The sequence below is a fragment of the Amblyraja radiata genome, chromosome 16, assembly GCF_010909765.2.
Source record: "Amblyraja radiata isolate CabotCenter1 chromosome 16, sAmbRad1.1.pri, whole genome shotgun sequence".
NCBI classification, from domain to species: Eukaryota; Metazoa; Chordata; class Chondrichthyes; order Rajiformes; family Rajidae; genus Amblyraja; species Amblyraja radiata.
In genome coordinates, this window is record NC_045971.1 from 18,077,406 (window position 1) to 18,097,925 (window position 20,520).

General features: G+C 44.0%; 1 protein-coding gene across 1 annotated transcript in view; it reads right to left on the bottom strand.

Moving 5' to 3' along the window:
• The window catches only part of etv4 (ETS variant transcription factor 4), a 105,032-nt gene that overhangs the window by 48,437 nt on the left and 36,075 nt on the right, over positions 1 to 20,520 (bottom strand). Inside the window, exon 6 of the mRNA XM_033035271.1 lies at positions 1,923 to 2,049. Within this exon, the coding sequence (XP_032891162.1) occupies positions 1,923 to 2,049 (127 nt within the window). The remainder of the gene's footprint in view (positions 1 to 1,922; positions 2,050 to 20,520) is intronic.

Below are 20,520 nucleotides of genomic sequence, written 5' to 3' on the forward strand. Positions count from 1 at the left end.
ATGTTTCCATCTGACTGAAGCTCCAGTCATGAAGCCAGCAGACACCATTTACAAGCTTTGTTTAAACTAGCTTTTACACTAAATAAATACCACATGCGGTTAAGAGCCAAAAACTTTATTTTTGTTATGCAGGCATATCCTGAGGCACATATATCTCTAACCGTTTACAGATTAGTGCGAACTAAGCAAAATTACAGTGAAATTAACCCCCATCTGCTTTTAACAGCACAAAGTTGCCAACAGGTGAATGACCCCATGGGGGAAAAAATATTTCATTCCAATTATTTTTGAAATTATTTTAATCAGAAATGAATTCCAAGGAAATGATTGAGGAGGTTTTTCTGCGGATGTGTACATGATATTTATATTTTGAACCAATGTGAAGGCTAACTATTGTTCCATTATTTCCTTTATAACAAATTATTTTCCACAATGATCAGTATCTTTATATAGCTGAAACTTAGGAGGATGTAGCAATAAAACAGAAATAACCTACTAATTGATTTAAATCAGGTCACAACATTAGCAACTTCCATGATATCAGCATTTTGCAGAGTTGGGGAATCATGAATCAGAGGGCATAGATTTATAGTACGAGGGGAAAGATTTAATAGGAACCTGAGGGGCAACTTTTTCATCAAAGGGGTGGTGGGTATATGGAACGAGCTTCCAGAGGAAGTAGTTGAGGCAGGTACAATAACAACATTTAAAATACATTTGGGCAAGTGCATAGTTAGGTAAGGTTTAGAGGCATATGAACCAAATGGGGGTAAATGGTACTAGCATAGATGAGGCATGTTTGGCAGCATGGACGAGATGAGCTGAAAGGCCTGTTTCTGTGTTGAATGTTTCAATGTCTGTAACTTCAACATTGATTAAGGACAAAATTAAAAATCTATTCAGTACAAAGTTCATTTAGAACATTCAGATCAGTTTAAGGTTCCCATTTTTTATCCCATCCACATTATAGTTTTCTTCTACACTTGTCAAGTATTCTAATGATTAGCAGGCTCCACCATTTACCTTCCTTGCTGATATAGGGTTATCATCTTGTACCCACCCTCTGTAAGTGGAGAGAGGGTTGAGGGGAGTGGGGGGAGCGAGGGGGCAGTCAAAATGGAGGTAGTTGACATTTTCAAAGGTGGATTGGTATTTGAGAGATAATTATTTACAAGGAAGAGAGGGGAATAGGTTGGGATGACTCTGCTAGAGGCTAGCACAGGCTTGAAAGGCAGAAAGGCCCGTCAGTACAAAAATACTGATTCTTTGTTATACTGTGTGCTGTCTGAATGTTGAGCTATTATGATCTTGCCATAAGAAAATATCAAGCTGATAGATCATTTAAAATTAAATATAAATATAAAATGTAGGATCTGACATGAATCATGGATTTAAATCTTTCACAACAGCATTCCCTGCATCCAAAACTGTTTATGGTCATTTTTCACCCCCAAATAGAATTATATGGGATAGGAAAGGGAGAGGTATGTGGGCTAAGCGCTGGCAAATGGGACTAGCTTGGTTGGGGTATGTTGGTTGACACGGACATGTTAGGCTGAAAGGCCTGTTTCCATGCCCTGCTGACTCTATGACTGTATTTGTGTCATTCTGTTGTATTCCTGAAGTCAATTTCATTCTGCAAAACAAATAGCTGAGGGTTAATTTCACCATAGTCTTGCTTAGCCACTTCATTTGCCATTAGTTAGATCCTATTACGAATTTTCCTGTTTCACGGGCAGCCATGTTTGCCACCATTTGCACTCGGATACCAAGTGGCCTCATATTTCACTCTCTCTCAGCCTCTCCTCTATAAAACCAAAGATCACCGTTTTGTTTTGCATGGCACACTGTGCATGGGATGTTAGCTCCTTCCCCCACGTTAACTTTGAGGAATTTAAGATTAATCACTACCCGACACCGACCTGGCATAAAGGCACTGCTCCCCATTGCTGTACGGGAACGGTTGCTTATGTCGACAGGACAAGTTTGGGTTAGAGATGGGACTCTGTGGCTCCTTTTTGATCTTCAGTGTTGGACTGTGAAATGCCACTGTTGAGGGAAAAAAAACATCATACCTGTTATAAATTGTCTATACATTTCTATTCCCTTCTGTTCCATATGTTCAGCAGAATTGTGATAAATGTGTTGCAGCATTAACTTAAATTAATGACTTCCAGAGCCACGGGAGCCCTGATGGTGATGCCATATATCTCAGAAAGCAATAGCAGAAGCTACCCACAGCAGCACCAGGCAAATTAGTTTATTAGTTTAGTTTAGAGATAAAGGCCCACCAAGTCCGCACCGACCAGCGATCTCCACACATTAATGCAATTCTACACACACCAGGGTCAATTTACACTAACTATACCAAGTCAATTAGCCAACAAAACTGTATGTCTTTGGAGTGTGTGAGGAAACCGAAGATCTCGGAGAAAACCTACGCGGTCATGTGGAGAACGCACAAATTCCGTAGAGACAACACCCGTAGCCGGGATCTAACCCGTGTCTCCGGCGCTGCAAGCGCTGTAAGGCAGCAACTCTACTGCTGCGCCACCGTGCCACTTTTAAGGCGTTAAAACTTCAGGCACCAGAAATGAACACTCCTTTAGAGTCATGGCTTCCTGATCACAGTCCGAAATTAACTCTTCCCCTTGTTCAATAAGCTGTACATTACTCTACAATACTTGAATATGATGAAAAATCAGAACAGCAGTGATTAAAACACAAAGTGCTGGAGGAACTCAGCGGGTTAGGCAGCATCTGTGGGGAGTATGGACACGTGCGTTTTTGAGTCGGGACCAGATCCAAAATATCGCCTGTCTATTGCCCCCGCAGAAGCTGCCTTAGCTCCTCCAGCACTTTGTGTTTTGCTCAGGATTCGAACATCTGTAGTTCCTGGTGTCTTCATTTTCCAGCAGTGATTAATTGATTAGTTGGTCATAAAAGATGAAGTGATTCAGAATTAGAATTGACAGAACATTTACATAATCAGTTGAATATTTTTGAAGATCTACACAAGCAGAAGAAATCAACAGCAAACTGGAAAATTATCCTTCCTGAAACTCATGGAATAGTACAGCACAGGAACAGGCCCTCTACATCCATGCTGAAGAGATAAACTAAACTAATCTCAGAGACACAAGGAACTGCAGATGCTGCTTTACCAAAAAAAAGACACGAAGTGCTGGAGTAACTCAATCGGCCAGGCAGCATCTCTGGAGAACATGAAAGGTAGATATTTCGGGTCTGGACTCCACTTGTAAAGTGCACTATGCCTGTGGCTCGAGAGGACACAAAGATCTTCAGCAAAGCCCCAGCAACATCCTCTCTCACCTCAGTTCTGTATCACTCATCTTATTTGGCAGAAGTCTTGCTTTGGGTGAGAAGACTGTGGTTTCCTTCTGCAGTTCAGGAATATAAGTTCATAATCGTAAACTGATACTTCAGCACGGAAGTAATAGTGCTCTCTGTGAGAGGAGCTAATGGGCAGATGAGCCATATGTTCAGATTCAAATGACTCTGGTAAACGCTAAAGATGCCACGACACTCTTTAATGAAGTACAAGGAGTTCTGCTCTCCACAATAAGACACCAGTCATTTGAACTGATACAGGAAGAAAGTTTATTATTTAAGAGAACCATTGGTATCTAAAGGAATAAAAGTTTATTGCTAATTTCATAGTTGGTCATAAAAAATAAAAGGTACTGCATTAATCACAATATAACACATTATAGACTTTCTATTCTTCCGTTTCCTCCACATCTCAAGCTCTGGTCAACTAGAAGGGTCTCGACCCGAAACGTCACCCATTCCTTCTCACCAGAGATGCTGCCTGGCCCATTGATTTATTCCAGCATTTTGTGTCTATCAATTTTCTGGCCAACTACTACAGGCAGGACTTCAGATTGAAGCTCTCAGTTGCTGTCCTGATCAACACTCCACCCTTAAACGCGAGATGTAGAGAAAATGAGTGAGTCTTTACTGACTGTCCACCTCTGGAATCCAATGAGCTAACAGCTGCTGCATATGCTGACCTAACAGTAACTATTTCGAAGCAAATCACTGCCCGTGAGAAATATTATGTTAAATAAACAAATGTTGCACTTGTATCAAAAGGGTTTAAGTTTGTTATTGGTCAGCCACATTAAATGTTCATTACCTTCTGCATGGTGTACACTGCTTCTAAAATGGTTCTGTTGGTGTTAGAAATGTTGCTTCTGCATTGCACGTTTGGGTGGATTTCTATCCCACTGTTTGCTAGTTTTATTGGAAGAGGAAGAGATTGTGACAATAATGCCTCAATTCAGCTCCCCTGACCTGGAACACCCATTCATAACATGTCATCCTTTTATCAATCAAGCACTTCACCTCTACCATTGTGTCGATGGTCTACATACCACCCAAGCCAACACCAAGGTGGCACTGAATGAGTTAAAGACTCAGTTGTCAACTCCCTTAAGACAGCAAACCTTAATGCCCTGTTCATCATCGCTCAATCCCTGACTTCAATCAAGTAAACTTCAGGAATATACTCCCCAAACCACACTAACAGGTCCTGACACCTGCAATTGGTCCTAACACCTACAATTGGCTTCTGGACTTCCTGAGTGGAAGATCTCAGTCGGTTAGAATTGGTCATAATATTTCCTCCATCCAGACCCACAATACAGGTGGCCCTCAGGGCTGTGAGTTCATTCCCTTGTTCTACTCCTTAAGAGCCTGTCCCACTTGGCCGTCATTTGCGCGTAATTTACGCGACATCATTTACGCGTCACGATGCATGTTGCCTGATGACATAGGCAGTGACCCGCAGCCGCGCGCGGCGTCGCAGGATTTTGTGATGTACCAAATCTTTGCCCGCCATCTGCGTGACGCGCAAATGACGGCCAAGTGGAACACACACATGACTGTGTGGCCAGGTAAAATGCCAACTTGATGGGACGTACAGGTTTGTAGGCTAATTGGCTTGGTAAATGTAAAAATTGTCCCTAGTGTGTGTAGGATAGTGTTAATATGCGGGGATCGCTGGTCGGCGTGGACCCGTTGGGCCGAAGGACCTGTTTCTGCGCTGTATCTCTAAACTGAACTAAACTAAACGATCATTGAGGATGCCTGTCCCCTTGCCATTCGCTTTTCTCTCTTTACATCCTGGGAGAAGATACAGGAGCTTGAAAGCCCAGATCTTAGAACAGGCCTAGCTCATCTATCAGACTCCTGAAACAGACACAAGAAGCTGGAGTAACTCAGCGGGACAGGCAGCATCTCTGGAGAGAGGGAATGGGTCTGAGACCCTTCTTCAGACCGTCTCGACCTGAAACGTCACCCATTCCTTCTCGCCAGAGATGCTGCCTGTCTCGCTGAGTTGCTCCAGCTTTTTGGGTCGATCTTCGGTTTAAACCAGCATCTGTAGTTCCTTCCTACGCAGACTCCTGAAACAATTAGCTCCTTCAGATCCTCTTCCCTGAGGTCCTGCCACATACTCTTACTCTTAACTCTACCCCAATCCATTATTGCACTTTCAATTTTCTGCACTGTAATCTCGTACCTTTCTGCTGTTACTCATCATCTAATTTATTGTTGTTTTTTTTAAATCATTGTTGCTATCCATTATCTTTATGCGAATAAGTAATTTCATTCACCTTGGTGTAGATAACAATAAACTAATTTGAATCCGATTTGGCGCAGGAGCAGAATGTTGGTATACATGGATCTCTGCCACACTAAAGGGCAGTCCAGCCATTAGTTATTGAAAAGGTGCAGACAAGAGAACGCAGATACTGGAATCTGGAACAACAGAAAAACAGGACTTCTTTCCCCGCCCCTGCTACCCATCTCCCAGCTGCCTCTATCCCACCCTCCAATACACTGCAATACACTAGCAATCTTTCCTCATTCCTCATAGTCCTTATGCAAGGTCTCAACTTGAAACGTTTAAGAAGGAACAGCAGATGCTGGAAAATCGAAGGTAGACAAAAATGCTGGAGAAACTCAGCGGGTGCAGCAGCATCTATGGAGCGAAGGAAATAGGCAACTATGGCATTTCCAAATAGGTATCTATGGAGCGAAGGAAATAGGCAACGTTTCGGGCCGAAACCCAGGGGTTTCGGCTCGAAACGTTGCCTATTTCCTTCGCTCCATAGATGCTGCCTCCCCCGCTGAGTTTCTCCAGCATTTTTGTCTACTCTCAACCTGAAACATTGGTTTTCACCTGTTTGCCTCCACAGATACTGTTCGACCCACTATCTTCCAGTGTTCTGTATTTTATATCATTTAATGATGTGCCTCAAAAAGATGGCTAATATCAAAGAGTCACACCAGCCTGGCAATGCTCTCCTCTCGCTAAGACCATTGGGAATTAAGGACAAGAGCCTGGATACCATAACCTCCAGCTTTACAGTTCCTTCCCACCAACCATCAGGCTCTTGAACACTGAACACCCAACAAACAGCTTACAATGGCCTGTTTCCTTCATCATCGTTACTTTTTTGCATATCTTTCATTCATTGTTCTTTATCTCTCTACATCATCGTCTATATCTCCCATTTCCCTAACTAGTCTGAAGAAGGGTCTCGACCCAAAACGTTACCCATTCCTTCCCTCCAGAGATGCCGCCTGACCCGCTGAGTATCTCCAGCATTTTGTGTTTATCTTCGGTTTAAACCAGCATCTGCAGTTCCTTCCGACACAACCTCAGCAACTATGATCAACTATGGATTTTGGTTTGGTTGACTACAGACTTTGTTTTGTTTTTACTATTTTGCTCTGGTTACTCAGCATTTCTGATTATTAATTTATTGTGTTATTGATTATTGCGCATTTATATGTATGCTTTGTGTTAATGGGTCTGCTAAGCTGTAGCAAGATGGAATTTCATTGTTCCATTGCCAGTACATATGATCATTAAATACTCGTGATGACTGTCTTCACACCCTAAGAAGCTTATGAGCAACTATGAGAAGGAAATAAATGTAAAGAAAATGTAATGAAAAACAGATGAAAATATAGTGTTACTGTCTTGTAGCTGTTGGCTGCCATTTTAATCCATTGTAATAACAATTGCTGTCCCAATGGTTTCATAGGGATACGGTAAGGTCCTCCAGCGAGTATTTTATTCAACTGGTGATCCAGAAACCTGATTGTGACAGCAAATGGGGAATTTAGATTCAACTTATATCCTGAATTAAATACATCCTGAATTAAAAGGTTGGCATCATTAAAAGTGAACAGAAACCTCTAGGTTGCTGTTGAAAACCTATCTGGTTCTGAAGAGGAAATGTAGCATCCTTACTTACGCAGGCCAACAACAACTCTCGATCCACTGTGAAGCTCTTCACTTCTAATTATCCTCTGTAATGGCCGAGCAAGCGTTTAAGAATGTGCCATGTATGCAAGGTTTGCCAGCAGCAACCACACTCCAATGAATGAACAAAGTGTGATATTGAGGCATTTAAGCCTGGATGGGTCTTGGATTCGATACCAGTTTGTGTTGCACAAGACAAAGGCAACACAGCGACACAGCTGATAGAGCTGCTTCCTCATAGCGCCAGGGTCCCGGGTTTGATCCTAACAGTGCTGTCTGTGTGGCGTTTGCACGTTTTCCCTGTGACCCTGTGGATTTCCTCCAGGTGCTCTGGTTTTCTCCCACATCCCAAAGACGTGGGGGTTTGTCAGTTAAGTGGCCTCCGTAAAAATCCCCCTAGTGTGTAGGGAGTGACTGCGGAAGTGGGACAACATAGAACAAATGTGAGTGGGTGATCGATGGTCTGCATGGTCTCAACGGTCAAGGGCCTGTTTCTGTGCTGTATCTCTAAACTAAACAAGTGCATTAATAACCTGGGTGATGGGATACGATATTCATGGACCAGGAATGGGGAGAGATGGGTGTTGAGGGCTGGATGTGGGGTCTCCCACTGACTTCTTTCATCTCTGCTAATGGAGGCGTAGCGATGTGATGCCCTACTTGATTCAAAGCCATGAACCAGTTACGAATTGTCACTTAGATAAATATCATAATAATAATAATAATAATACATTTTATTTATGGGCGCTTTTCAAGAGTCTCAAGGACACCGTACAAAAATTGAGCAGGTAGAGGAAAAACATGTAAGGGGAATGAAATAAATAGTAGAGACATGACTAGTACACAAAGTAATACAAAACATAGTATGAGGCAATTAATGCACAGATGAAAAGGGACAGGGACGTGGGGCTAAGGATAGGCAGAGGTGAAGAGATGGGTCTTGAGGCGGGACTGGAAGATGGTGAGGGACACGGAATTGCGGATCAGTTGGGGGAGGGAGTTCCAGAGCCTGGGAGCTGCCCTGGAGAAGGCTCTGTCCCCAAAACTGCGGAGGTTGGACTTGTGGATGGAGAGGAGACCGGCTGATGTGGATCTGAGGGACCGTGAGGGTTGGTAGGGGGAGAGGAGGTCAATGAGATATGTGGGGGCCAGATGGTGGAGGGCTTTGTAGGTGAGGATCAGGATTTTGTAGGTGATCCAGTGGGAGATGGGAAGCCAGTGAAGTTGTTTGAGGACTGGAGTGATGTGATGCCAGGATTTGGTATGGGTGATGAGTCGGGCGGCTGCGTTCTGGACCAGTTGGAGTCGGTTGATGTAGGTGGAGCTGATGCCAAGGAGAAGTGAGTTGCAATAGTCCAGTCGGGAGGAGATGAAGGCATGGATGAGTCTTTCAGCAGCGGGCGGTGTGAGAGAGGGTCTGAGTTTGGCGATGTTGCGGAGATGAAAGAAGGAGGTTTTAATGACATGGCGGATGTGAGGCTCAAGGGAGAGGGTGGAATCAAAGATCACGCCAAGGTTGCGGGCCTGGGGAGATGGGGAGACAGTGGTGCCGTCGATGGTGAGAGTGGGGTTATTGATTTTGCTGAGTGTGGCTTTGGAGCCTATGAGGAGGAATTCTGTCTTATCGCTGTTGAGTTTGAGGAAATTATGTTGCATCCAGGTTTTTATAGCTGACAAACAGGAGTTGATATGGGAGAGGGGGGGGTTGTGGGGGGATTTGGTGCCAAGGTAGATCTGGGTGTCATCAGCGTAACAGTGGAAGTCCAGATTGAAGTGGCGGAGTATCTGACCAAGGGGGAGGATGTAGATGATGAAGAGGAGGGGGCCGAGTACGGAGCCTTGGGGAACGCCTTGAGTGACTGCGGCTGTAGCAGAGGTGTGGTTGTGGAGAGAGATGAAGTGGGATCTGTTGGAAAGGTAGGAACGGAGCCAGCTGAGTGCAGAGCCTTCAATACCGAGGTCTTTGAGTCTGGTGAGCAGGATGTTATGGTTCACTGTATCGAAGGCTGCGCTCAGGTCGAGGAGGATGAGGATGTTGAGGGAACCAGTGTCAGCAGAGGTGAGGAGGTCGTTGAGGACTTTGAGGAGAGCAGTTTCTGTGCTATGGAGGGGGCGAAAGCCAGATTGGAGGGGTTCAAGTAGGTTATACGCAAGGAGGTGGGAATGAAGTTGCGACGCAACGATACGCTCCAGGGTTTTTGAAAGAAAGGGGAGGTTTGAGATTGGGCGGTAGTTAATGAGAGAGGAGGGATCAAGACCAGGTTTCTTTAAGATTGGTGTAACGGCAGCAGTTTTGAAAGTGGAGGGGACAATTCCTTGGGACAATGAGGAGTTGAAGAGATTAGTGAGGTAGGGGCAGAGAACGGGGAGGCAGGACTTCAACAGGGGAGTGGGGAGAGGGTCGAGGGAGCAGGTAGTGGGTTTGGAAGAGCTGATGAGTTTGGAGATTTCAATAGGGGTGACCAGGTCAAACTGGGAGAGGAAGCAGTGTGGAGGAGGGGTAAGGAGGTCAGTGGAGATGTTGAAAGGAGGGGCCTTGGTAGGTGGTGGAGTAGATGCTGGGGAGTCGGGTACAGGGGATAAAGATTGATAGATGGTGCTGATTTTATCAGCGAAAAAGTGGAGGAATGAGTTGCAGAGATCCGGAGTAGAGGTAGGGAGAGTGTTGGCTCGAGGCTTGAGTAGGTTGCCCACTGTGGAGAAGAGGGTTCTGTGGTTTAGGCAGGGATCGGTGAATATGGAGGAGAGGTAGGCAGATTTTGCAGCAATGAGAGCATCTTTGTAGTCAGTGAGGTGGAGTTTGTAAGCTTCAAGGTGGACTGTGAGAGATGATTTCTTTGTAAGTCGTTCGAGTTGGCGACCAGTCTGTTTCAGTTTACGAAGTGCAGGTGTGTACCAGGGTGAAGATGTGTTGAAAGTTACGGTTCTTGTTTTGAGGGGGGCCAGAGTGTTGAGGGAGGTAGACAAGGTGTAGTTGAGATGGTTTGTGAGATCATCAGGTGAGATGGGGGTTGAGTCCAGGGGGAGAGTGGTGGAGAGCAAGTCAGAGAGATGGTGGGGATCGATGGATTTTAGATTACGGAAGGTGATTTCTCGGAGGAAGCGGGGGAGAGGTGTCGGAGAAGGGATGGTGAACCGTATAAGCTTATGATCAGAGAGGGGGAAGAGGCAAGGATGGAGGTCGAGTACCGGTTGATTTGTGGAGCAGACCAGGTCAAGGATGTGACCTTTGTCATGGGTGGGAAAGGTGACGTGCTGAGTGAGAGAGAAGTTGTCCAGTAAAAAGGCGAATTCAGATGCAAGCTTGCAGGTGGGGGAGTCCATGTGAATATTTAAGTCACCAAGTAGCAGCAGACGTGGGGAGAGGGATGAGGCAAGTGTGAGGAGTTCAGTGAAGTCAGATAGGAAGGAGGGGTTTGGTTTAGGTGGCCGGTAAATGAGGATGACTGTCATGGAGGAAATGAGACTACTTTCAGGAACTGAAGAAAGAGCACATGATGAAGACAGAGAGAAAGGGGAAATAATCAGTTTTCTCACTCCTTGTGCCCCATTACAATTTTAATACTGGTGTCAACTATCAATTGCCTTTAATTTTGCTTTACCAATGTCAACTAGACAGTTAGCTTTCACTAATATTACTCTGCAAAACTGCGAACTTCTGGTATCTTTACATCAACAGTTAAAAAGGCCAAATTTGTTCCATGCACTATTAAAATCTACGTAAATTTCTACTTTTTAAAATTCCTCTATTCAGACAATAAAAACCAAAATGATGATGTCAGCCCTTATGAAATATAACTGAGTTTTTGAATGATAACTGAGTCATTAGTAATGTTGCACAACCTCTCTGGCCCTGAAAAACCAGTAGAACCTCATTCTCTCCCAGAAGGAGATTTAAATTGGGAGCATGATTAATGGGCCTGTCCCACTTTGGCGACTGCAGGAGACTATGCAGTCGCCACATGGTTGCCACCTGTTCGTGGGGTGGTTGCCGAGGTGTCGCCTTCATGGTCGTGAGGAGTTCCTGCATTCTGGAAACTAGTCGCGGCCTCATTCTGGTCGCCGTGAATTTTTCAAAAATTAGCGGCGACTAGAATGAAGCCGCCATGGGGAGTAGCGAGAATTCTCTGTAGGTGAGTCGCCGTGAGGTTGAAGGTTCTTGTAGGTTGTAGCCGGTGCTGACCGGTGAATTTCATTGACTCATTGGGGAAATAAAAGGTAAGCAGTAGTTTTCAGAACCAAGAATAACCGACCGGTAATGTTAAATGTCCGCCGAGCTTCAGAGCCGTGTATCTCTGGCTTCTTAAAAGTTGTCTCCACTCCTTCTCCCCCCTTTTTAAAAGGACTTACCGTACACTGTGCTTTAGCCATCTATTTACAGCGCCAACCTTCCCGTTCATTGCGGTGTGTGTCTGTTTCACCTTGGCTTTGCACCATGTGAATTTTTTAGACAGCGCTCCCCCTGCTTGCCCTGTCACCCGAAGGAAGCGATGTGTTTATGTGTGTGTGTGTTCCACTCTGACAGTCGCCGTTCCAGTTGCAACTTGAGTCTCCGGCAGTCCGCTGAAAAATCGCCTAGTGGCTCAGGCCCATAAGTCAGTAAATATTTCAAATAACATTATGTTGATATTATGATTCACGTTAATGAATCAATTAGCTTAAGGGTTTGGCCTAGATGTTAACTCAATTTCTATACCTGCACTTTATTGTCCCTTGTTTTTAACTGCCTACTTGGCGGCCTGTCAGACGATTTTAATGTGACCAATTGATTTACAGATTCACTGTAGAAAGTTGCGGATTAAACCAAATGTAGCAAAAAGAGAAATGAAGTGTCACAGCGGTAGAGTTGCTGCCGTTCAGCATCAGAGACCCAGGTTCAATCCTGACTATGGGTGCTGGCTGAACTGAGGTTGTACGTTCTCCCTGTGACTGCGTGGGTTTTCTCCGGCTGCTCCGGTTTCCTCCCACGCTCCAAAGACGTACAGGTTTGTAGGTTAATTCACTTCTGTAAATTGTCTCGAGTGGTGAAGGATAGAAACGGATGAAACGCTCCTCTTTTTACTCCCAACATCAAACCATGAAAATCATGAGTCTGAAGAAGGGTCTCGACCCAAAACGTCACCCATTCCTTCTTTCTAGAAACGCTGCCTGCCCCGCTGAGTTACTCCAGCTTTTGGTGTCTATCTTCGGGTTTAAACCAGCATCTGCAGTTCCTTCCTACACAACTCGCTTGGCCATCGAGCAAAGGACTGTAATGTTCACAACCTCACTAATTAATGCCTCACCAACTTCAAGTCTGTTTAATATTTCTGCACCTGATTGATTTTCCTTTCCCAGTTAGACTGTTCAATACAGAGGAACTCCTGTAAGCAGCATTGCCTAAACTACCCCATGACTAATCCTTTGAGAGTTAATAAATGTGGAGATAACTATTTCAGTTTATTGCAGAAATGGTATTGACTGGTTAGATTTATCATTTGGCTTACTGTTACAAACTAAAGGGCTTAAACCCAAATGACAAACAGATGGGCTTGCTTCCTCCTGAGGCTGGGCAGATGGGGTTGGACAATAAGCCAGTGACGAGTATGCTCACTATTCCTACTACTGTAACCTTCAGACTATAAGGAAAGTCCTGGAGAGGTTTTACAGCCACTACTACTTAAGCCAAATGACTGCAGTTGGACCTGTCTCACCCTCTGGTCTTTGATTACTGTCCACCCCGACGGTCAGCTCTACCAGTTGTGCAGGAGCAGGTTAGCCACTGGAAATTCGAGCAATTTCCCGTCTTTCCTCCAACACCCTTGTCATGCTGCAGTGCGGGCACTCGCTCGCTTTTCCCACAAGAACCCCTCATGCAATAAGATCTCCGATTGCAGACTGGATTTAAACCCCTTTGCTCATGTATTCTACGTGGATACTGCTTTCATTTAGGGCGCAGCGGTAGAATTGCTGCCTTCCGGCGATGAGACCCGTGTTCGATCCTAACTATGCGTGCTGACTGGATGGAATTTATATGTTCTCCCTGTGACCATGTGGGTTTTCTCCGGGTGCTCCGGTTTCCTCCCACACTCCAAAGACGTACAGTTTTGTACATTAATTGGCTTCTGTAAATTGTCCCTAGTGTGTAGGATAGTGCTGGTGTATGGGGTGATCACCGGTCGGTGTGGACTCCGTGAGCCGAAGGACCTGTTTCCATGCTGTATCTCTAAAATCTAGTTAATATTGCTCCTTCCACCCCTGCAAACATTAATGGTAGACACAAAATGCTGGAGAAACTCAGCGGGTGAGGCAGCATCTATGGAGAGAAGGAATTGGCGACGTTTCGGGTCGAGACCCTTCTTAAAAACATTAATCTGGTTTCAGATATAGATCGGATACAGATCGTGTGCAGGTGGAGGAGATTAGTTTTACTTGACATCCTCTTCGGCACGGATATTGTGGGCCGAAGGGCCTGTTTCTGTGCCGTACGCTTCTATGTCCAATATACAGGGCACACACAAAGCTTAGGATGTGTGGGGATGTAGGATGTATAAATTAAAATAAACTTCCTCAGTCTTTATTTAGGAATTAAAGGAAACAATTTATGGTAACAAGATGGATCCAGAGCACCAAAATATTAACTATAAGGAGGGAGCCTAATTTTAAATTAGAACAGAAGACAGAATATTATCTGCAGATGTTGTCTACAGTGTATTTATTATTAGAACCTACACATTGTAAGAGAGAATCTCACTGACTGGAACTACTATTATTTTCTCCATCAAAACACAATGTGCTGGAGGAACCCAACAGGCCAGGCAGCTTCTGTCCTTCAGGGTCTGAAGAAGGGTTCTATTTCCCCCTCAGACGCTGGCCGACCTGCTGAGTTTCTCCAGCATGTGTTTTGCTCCAGATTCCACCATCTGCAGTTTCTTGTGCCGTCATTATTTTCACCATTCTATGGTGTTGCTGTTCAGTTTTGTTTCAATGTGGTGAACTCTTGCTGAAATATATTTGCCTTATCAATGAGAATGACTTGGGGGCACTGGTTTTGCGCGTGTGTGTGTGTGTGTGTGTGTGTGTGTGTGTGTGTGTGTGTGTGTGTGTGTGTGTGTGTGTGTGTGTGTGTGTGTGTGTGTGTGTGTGTGTGTGTGTGTGTGCAAGAAAGAACTGCAGATGCTGGAGTAACTCAGCGGGCCAGGCAGCATCTCTGGAGCGAAGGAATGGGTGATGTTTCGGCTCGAGACCCATCTTCAGACTGTGTGAGTGTGTATATACATACACACACACACGCATATATATATATAATTTTTTTTTGTTTATTCTATTGTTTCTAAAGTACTATGTTTACATATTCTGTTGTCATAATCATAATCATATTTTATTAGCCAAGTATGTTTTGCAACATATGAGGAATTTGATTTGCCATACAGTCATACCAATAAAAAGCAACAGAACACACAAAATACATTTTAACATGACATCCACCACAGTGACTCCTCTGCATTCCTCACTGTGCAAGTAATTGCTGCTGCAACTAGTATTTCATTGTTCTGTTTGGGACACATGACAATAAAACACTCTTGCCTTGTGTGTTCACTGATGGCTTTGTGAGTAACTGCAGAATGTGCTCTTCACAGCCATACAGAGGAGGTAATGCAACGTCCCACCATTTCAGATCATCCCAGTCGCCCTCAGCTTCCCCACTCAACAGCAACAAAATTGGGCTTGGCTGTCTTCCAAAAAACAAAGTTCCAGCTTTATATGGGCTTCCGTACAGAGCGCAAGACTTACACATCCTGCTGTTGATTAAAACAACACTGGCTTCAGCTAACTGCATGTGAGCAGGGACACACCTCCCTGACTACAGTGCCATCAGTGTAATAGCTCCCCAGCACAATCTCAACTCACACATCAAGTACGGGCACCTGTGCAAACACATCTGCCCATTCACAATGATTCAGCACCTTTACGAGCTGATGGAAAACATTTGGGAGGAGAAATAAATAAAAAGAACATCTTCCTTGCATCTGGAAGAGAGTTATGCTCTTCATTAAATCCTGTACATGGTTTTAATCAGAAACAGTAACATTTACAAAAGGCTCTGGATATGTCTGTCGCCAAGATATTCAGAGCATTTGAAGAAAATCTCGACCAGGATAAACTATTCTTCCAAGATTAGTTAAGAATTTACAGAAGGTGGATTTAATGATATTCTTGATTCTCTGGCTCTGTACTTGCCAAAAAGCTCGAGAAACAATAAGATCTTCGATTACAGACTGGATTTAAATCCCCTTGCTATATAGATAGCGATTTCATTATACTGATTGTTAAATTATACCTTTGCCTATATGTACGTAGGTTCAGAAATGCTACTGTAATAAGTGGTTAGCCGGCTGAAATTATATGACTCATAATAAAGTGTCTGAAAATATTTGCCCTCTTTTAGCAGCTGTGTGGTGTTAGGAGAATGGAAGGAAACTGTAAACTGACTGACTGTAGCACCATTTGATCAGTTCTCTCATTCTACGCGGTTCCAAGCTTTCGTTGCTGATACCAATTTTCCCATCTTGCCATTTACTGATGCAAACCTACTTTTCAACACATTGCAACGTCAACAATCCCGCCCGTCATGAAGCCTGCTAGGCCTCTCAACTCCAGCCATCGGTCTTATTCTCAAACTAATAGACAGTGCAATGGAGACACGAGAAACTGCAGATGCTGAAATATTGAACAAAGCACAAAATGCTGGAGGAACAGGTCAGGCAGCATCTGCAGAGGGACTGGACGGACAACATGTCTGCTCGGGGATAGTCATCGACAGTATAAACGTTGAAGTCTCCAACTTCAAATAATAATAACCCCCCCATTCCCTCTCTTTTTCCCCTGACACCCACCCCACTTACTCAGCGCATACATATTTCTCCCGTCTCCCACTCCGTCACTTTGCGTTTATTCCATCATCTGTATGCTCATCTCCCATCCCAAAGTCTCTTATTTACATTTTATCGCCCCCCTCTTTTCCCTCCCTTCTATCCCCCCCCCGGCTTTGCATTTCACTCCTCCTCTTCTCTCCTCACCCGACACCTTTTCACCGTTAGTCCCTTTGTGACTTATCTCATCATTCTACAAAAGACGCCCCTCACCTGTATCCACCTATCACTTGGCAGACTTTGCTCCTGCCCCTCACAACCCATCTTTTCCGGCTTTCTCCGCCCTACTCCACCAGTCTGAAGAAGGATCCCGACCCAAAACGTCAGCTGTCCATTCCCTCCCCAGTAGCTCCAGCATTTTGTGTTTTGCTCAAAAAAAGATATTGCAAATGGGAAACCAGTTCATCTCTCAACAGAATAACCCAACAGACTTATTCCTGTCATTATTTCCCTCCTGGCCTAATCTCTCACATTTGCCCTCCATCATCCATTTGGTTATTTTTTGTCACTGATCTACATTAAGGGGAACGTACACTGGCCAGCTGACCCACCAGCACTTGTTAAGAAGCCAGAGCACCCAACGCAAACCTCCATATCACAGGACTAACATGCAAACGCCACAGACAGCACCCAAGGTTAGGCTCGAACCCATTACCCTGGAACTGTGAGACAGCAACAATAACACTACCTCATGAGGGGGGATCTTATAGAAACGTACAAAATTCTTAAGTGTTGGACAGGCTAGATGCAGGAAGATTATTCCCGATGTTGGGGAAGTCCAGAACTAGGGGTCACAGTTTAAGGATAAGAGGGAAGTCTTTTAGGACCGAGATGAGAAAATCATTTTTTACACAGAGAGTAGTGAATCTGTGGAATTCTCTGCCACAGAAGGTAGTTGAGGCCAGTTCATTGGCTATATTTAAGAGGGAGTTAGATGTGGCCCTTATGGCTAAAGGGATCAGGGGGTATGGAGAGAAGGCAGGGATGGGATACTGAGTTGGATGATCAGCCATGATCATATCGAATGGCGGTGCAGGCTCGAAGGGCCGAATGGCCTACTCCTGCACCTATTTTCTATGTTTCTATGCTCTCCCGGTAAACTGGAGACACAGATCAATCATGATTTCATACTTATTTTGGGATAAACTCAGGAGCTAAGTAGTCTACTCCTTCTCGTCTGTTTCAATATCTGACGCCATTGACCTGCTCCACTTAATGTTATTTGTCGGAAAGTCATAATCCTTCTCCATAACCTCACTATCTTTGCTATATGCTTCACTAATTTCGACATTTATACATTCTACATTCTGGATGCTACCAGCTATTGGCATTGGTTTCTTATTGTCACGTGTACCAAGGTATAGTGATCCTAACATAATGCACACTACTGCCTTATATTCTTTCCTGTCATCATTCTAATTTCATGTAATCCCCAATTATCCCTCATCACTGAACTAATTGCATTCATCAATGACTAAGGCTATGCCTTCCACCGTGACTTTCCTGGAAACTTTAAAACTTAGTACATTCAGTCGCTAGCTTTGACACCCTTACTTCCATATCTTATTAATAGTTTGTTTGTTATTCCCTCTACCCTACTCCTTAATTTTGTTATTGTACAAATAATTCAGATTTTGGCCTCACACCGTAATCCCATTTCTAATTTTTAAATATATTTTATATCTTATTTCTCTTCTGTGAGTCTATTTCATAGCAAATAAAGCCACTAAAATGGTACTGATGTCATTCCCTTTATCACGGATCTGTACACTGTGGATGGCTCGATTGTAATCACGTATTGTCTTTCCGCTGACTGATCAGCACACAACAAAAGCTTTGCACTGTACCTCGGTACGCGTGACAATAAACTAAACCAAAACATCATTATAGGAGCAACTGAGAACTAATAATGGAGAATTTCATTTACTGAAGTCATTTATTGAATTTAACGGGTAATCTGAGATGAGTTAGCCCTGCTTCTGTACAACGATTTATTTCAATATTGACATAAGCTAGATATACAAAATGATAAAATGATTCTGTGGTTTTTCCAACTGGTCTCTTAGAAACCTGTAGTGTTTGAGCAGTGTTTCCTGCAGTAGTCATTTTCCACTTTCATCTTACATTCAAAATAAGTGCCAATAATGTTGGCTGTAACTGATAATTAACTCATTAAGAAAAATACTGATTTATAATTGCACTAATTAGGCAGTTAGCTATCAGCCATTTCTCAAAAGGACAATTTAAATTGATGCACTTAAAATTCTGCTGGTTAATATTTAATGTGGTGTTAGATTCTTCATTTTAGAGGAGCAATCATTGGCCCGGCTTAGAAAGGACCCAGTCATCTTGTATCTAAAAATATATGGGCTGCAGAAATGCCTAATTTAATGAAAAAGTAGACACGCTAAAAAAAAAAGCAAAAATTAACCAGAAATAAATCAATTGGAAGGAGGCAGATTCTTATACACAGGAGATGAGAGGATGTTATTAATAGTTTGACAATTTTATTGGCAGTAAAAGGGGAAAATTTGCAAAAGTTGGCTGAGGGAAATAAATACTAAAATCATTGCAAATGTGCAGGAGCTTTGTTAGTGTTTAAAGACACTGAAGACAAAATGCCAAGTCAACAGCAAATTATTATTGTAAATGGAACAACTTACTTTGAAGTCCGTCAAAAGGAACTGCAGATGCAGATACAAAAGATAGACACAAAGTGCTGGAGTAATTCAACAGGCCAGCCAGTATCTCTGGAGAAAAGGGATGGGTGACATTTCGGGACGGAACCCTTCTTCAGACTCAGAAGCCTGAAAAAGGTCACCCATCCATGCTCTCCGGAAAAGTTACTCCAGCACTTTGTGTCTGTCTTACTGTGAAATTCCTTGGCATGCATGCTCAGAACTCCAATGAATCCCTCACAATTGCATCAAGCTGCCCCCTATCCTTGCCTCTCGTCCAGCATGCTCACTCTGCCCAGCAGCCAGCTATCCCAGACTGCAGATGGCTGGGGACTGCAGTCAGAAGGCAGGCCAGCTAGGCCAAGAGAGTTTCTCCCTGGTCACCAAGCCCAACTGTTTGGGTGTGAAGGGAATGGTAGCAGCCTTTCAATTGCCAAACTGCAGCCTCTGTCTAATGTTTCTAGGATGTTGAAACCCAAGTATAAAGTAATGAATAGACATTAACATGTATTATTTTATTGCAAAATGTTCTGATTTTCCACGAATCCCATCTGAGCTAGTCCCATTTGTCTGCCTTTGGCCCATATTCCTCTCTCCTATTCATATCTCAAATATATCATCTAAAAGGCAAGATCTCCAAAAGTACAGCACTCCAGAACTGTTCTGAAATGTTAAACTATATTATGTGCACAAGTCTCGTGGTTCTTGAATCCACAACCTACTGAATCACTGGCTTGAGTGTTACCACTTAACCAAGTCTGGCAAACATGAATTAGGAAGTTAGCTTCCTCACTTATGTTTGACTCGAGGGCCTGTGCTATTGGGAGAGATTGGACAGGCTATGGGACTTTATTCCTTAGAACACAGGAGGCTAATGGGCCTGTCCCACTTACGCGACTTTTTTGGTGACTGCCGGCACCCGTCATAGGTCGTTACAGGTCGCCGAAAATGTTCAACATGTTGAAAATCCAGTGGCAACCAGAACAAGGTACGACTCTTTGGGTGACTACTCACCACCATACAGGCTACACCCCGCGACATGTCGCCTGTATGGTTGTGAGTAGTGTCCTCAGTCGCCCAAAGAGTCATAGCGTCTTTCTGGTCGCGGCTGAATTTTCAACATGTTTAAAATTTTCGCCGCCTGCAACGACCTATGACGGGTGCCGGAAGTCGTCGAAAAAGTTGCGTAAGTGGGACAGGCCCATTAGGAGTGATCTTGAGTCTTGCTGGAAACTGGAGCATAACACAAGTTGCTGGAGGAACTCAGTGGGCCAGGCAGCATCTGTGGAGGGAATGGATGGTTGATGTTTGCAGTGGGGATCCTTCTTCAGATCAAGTCTGAGGAAAGGTTCCAATCTGAAATGTCATCTGTCCATTCCCTCCACAGATGCTGCCTGACCCGGTGAGTTCCTCCCTACCTTGTGTTTTGCTCTTGAATCTCAAAATGATTGGTTGAGGAAGGTACTCGCTAGAATTTAGAAGATTGAGGGGGGATCTTATGGAAGATTGGAAGATTGAGGGGGGATCTTATAGAAACTTACAAAATTCTTAGGGGGTTGGACAGGCTAGATGCAGGAGGATTGTTCCCGATGTTGGGGAAGTCCAGGACAAGTGGTCACAGTTTAAGGAT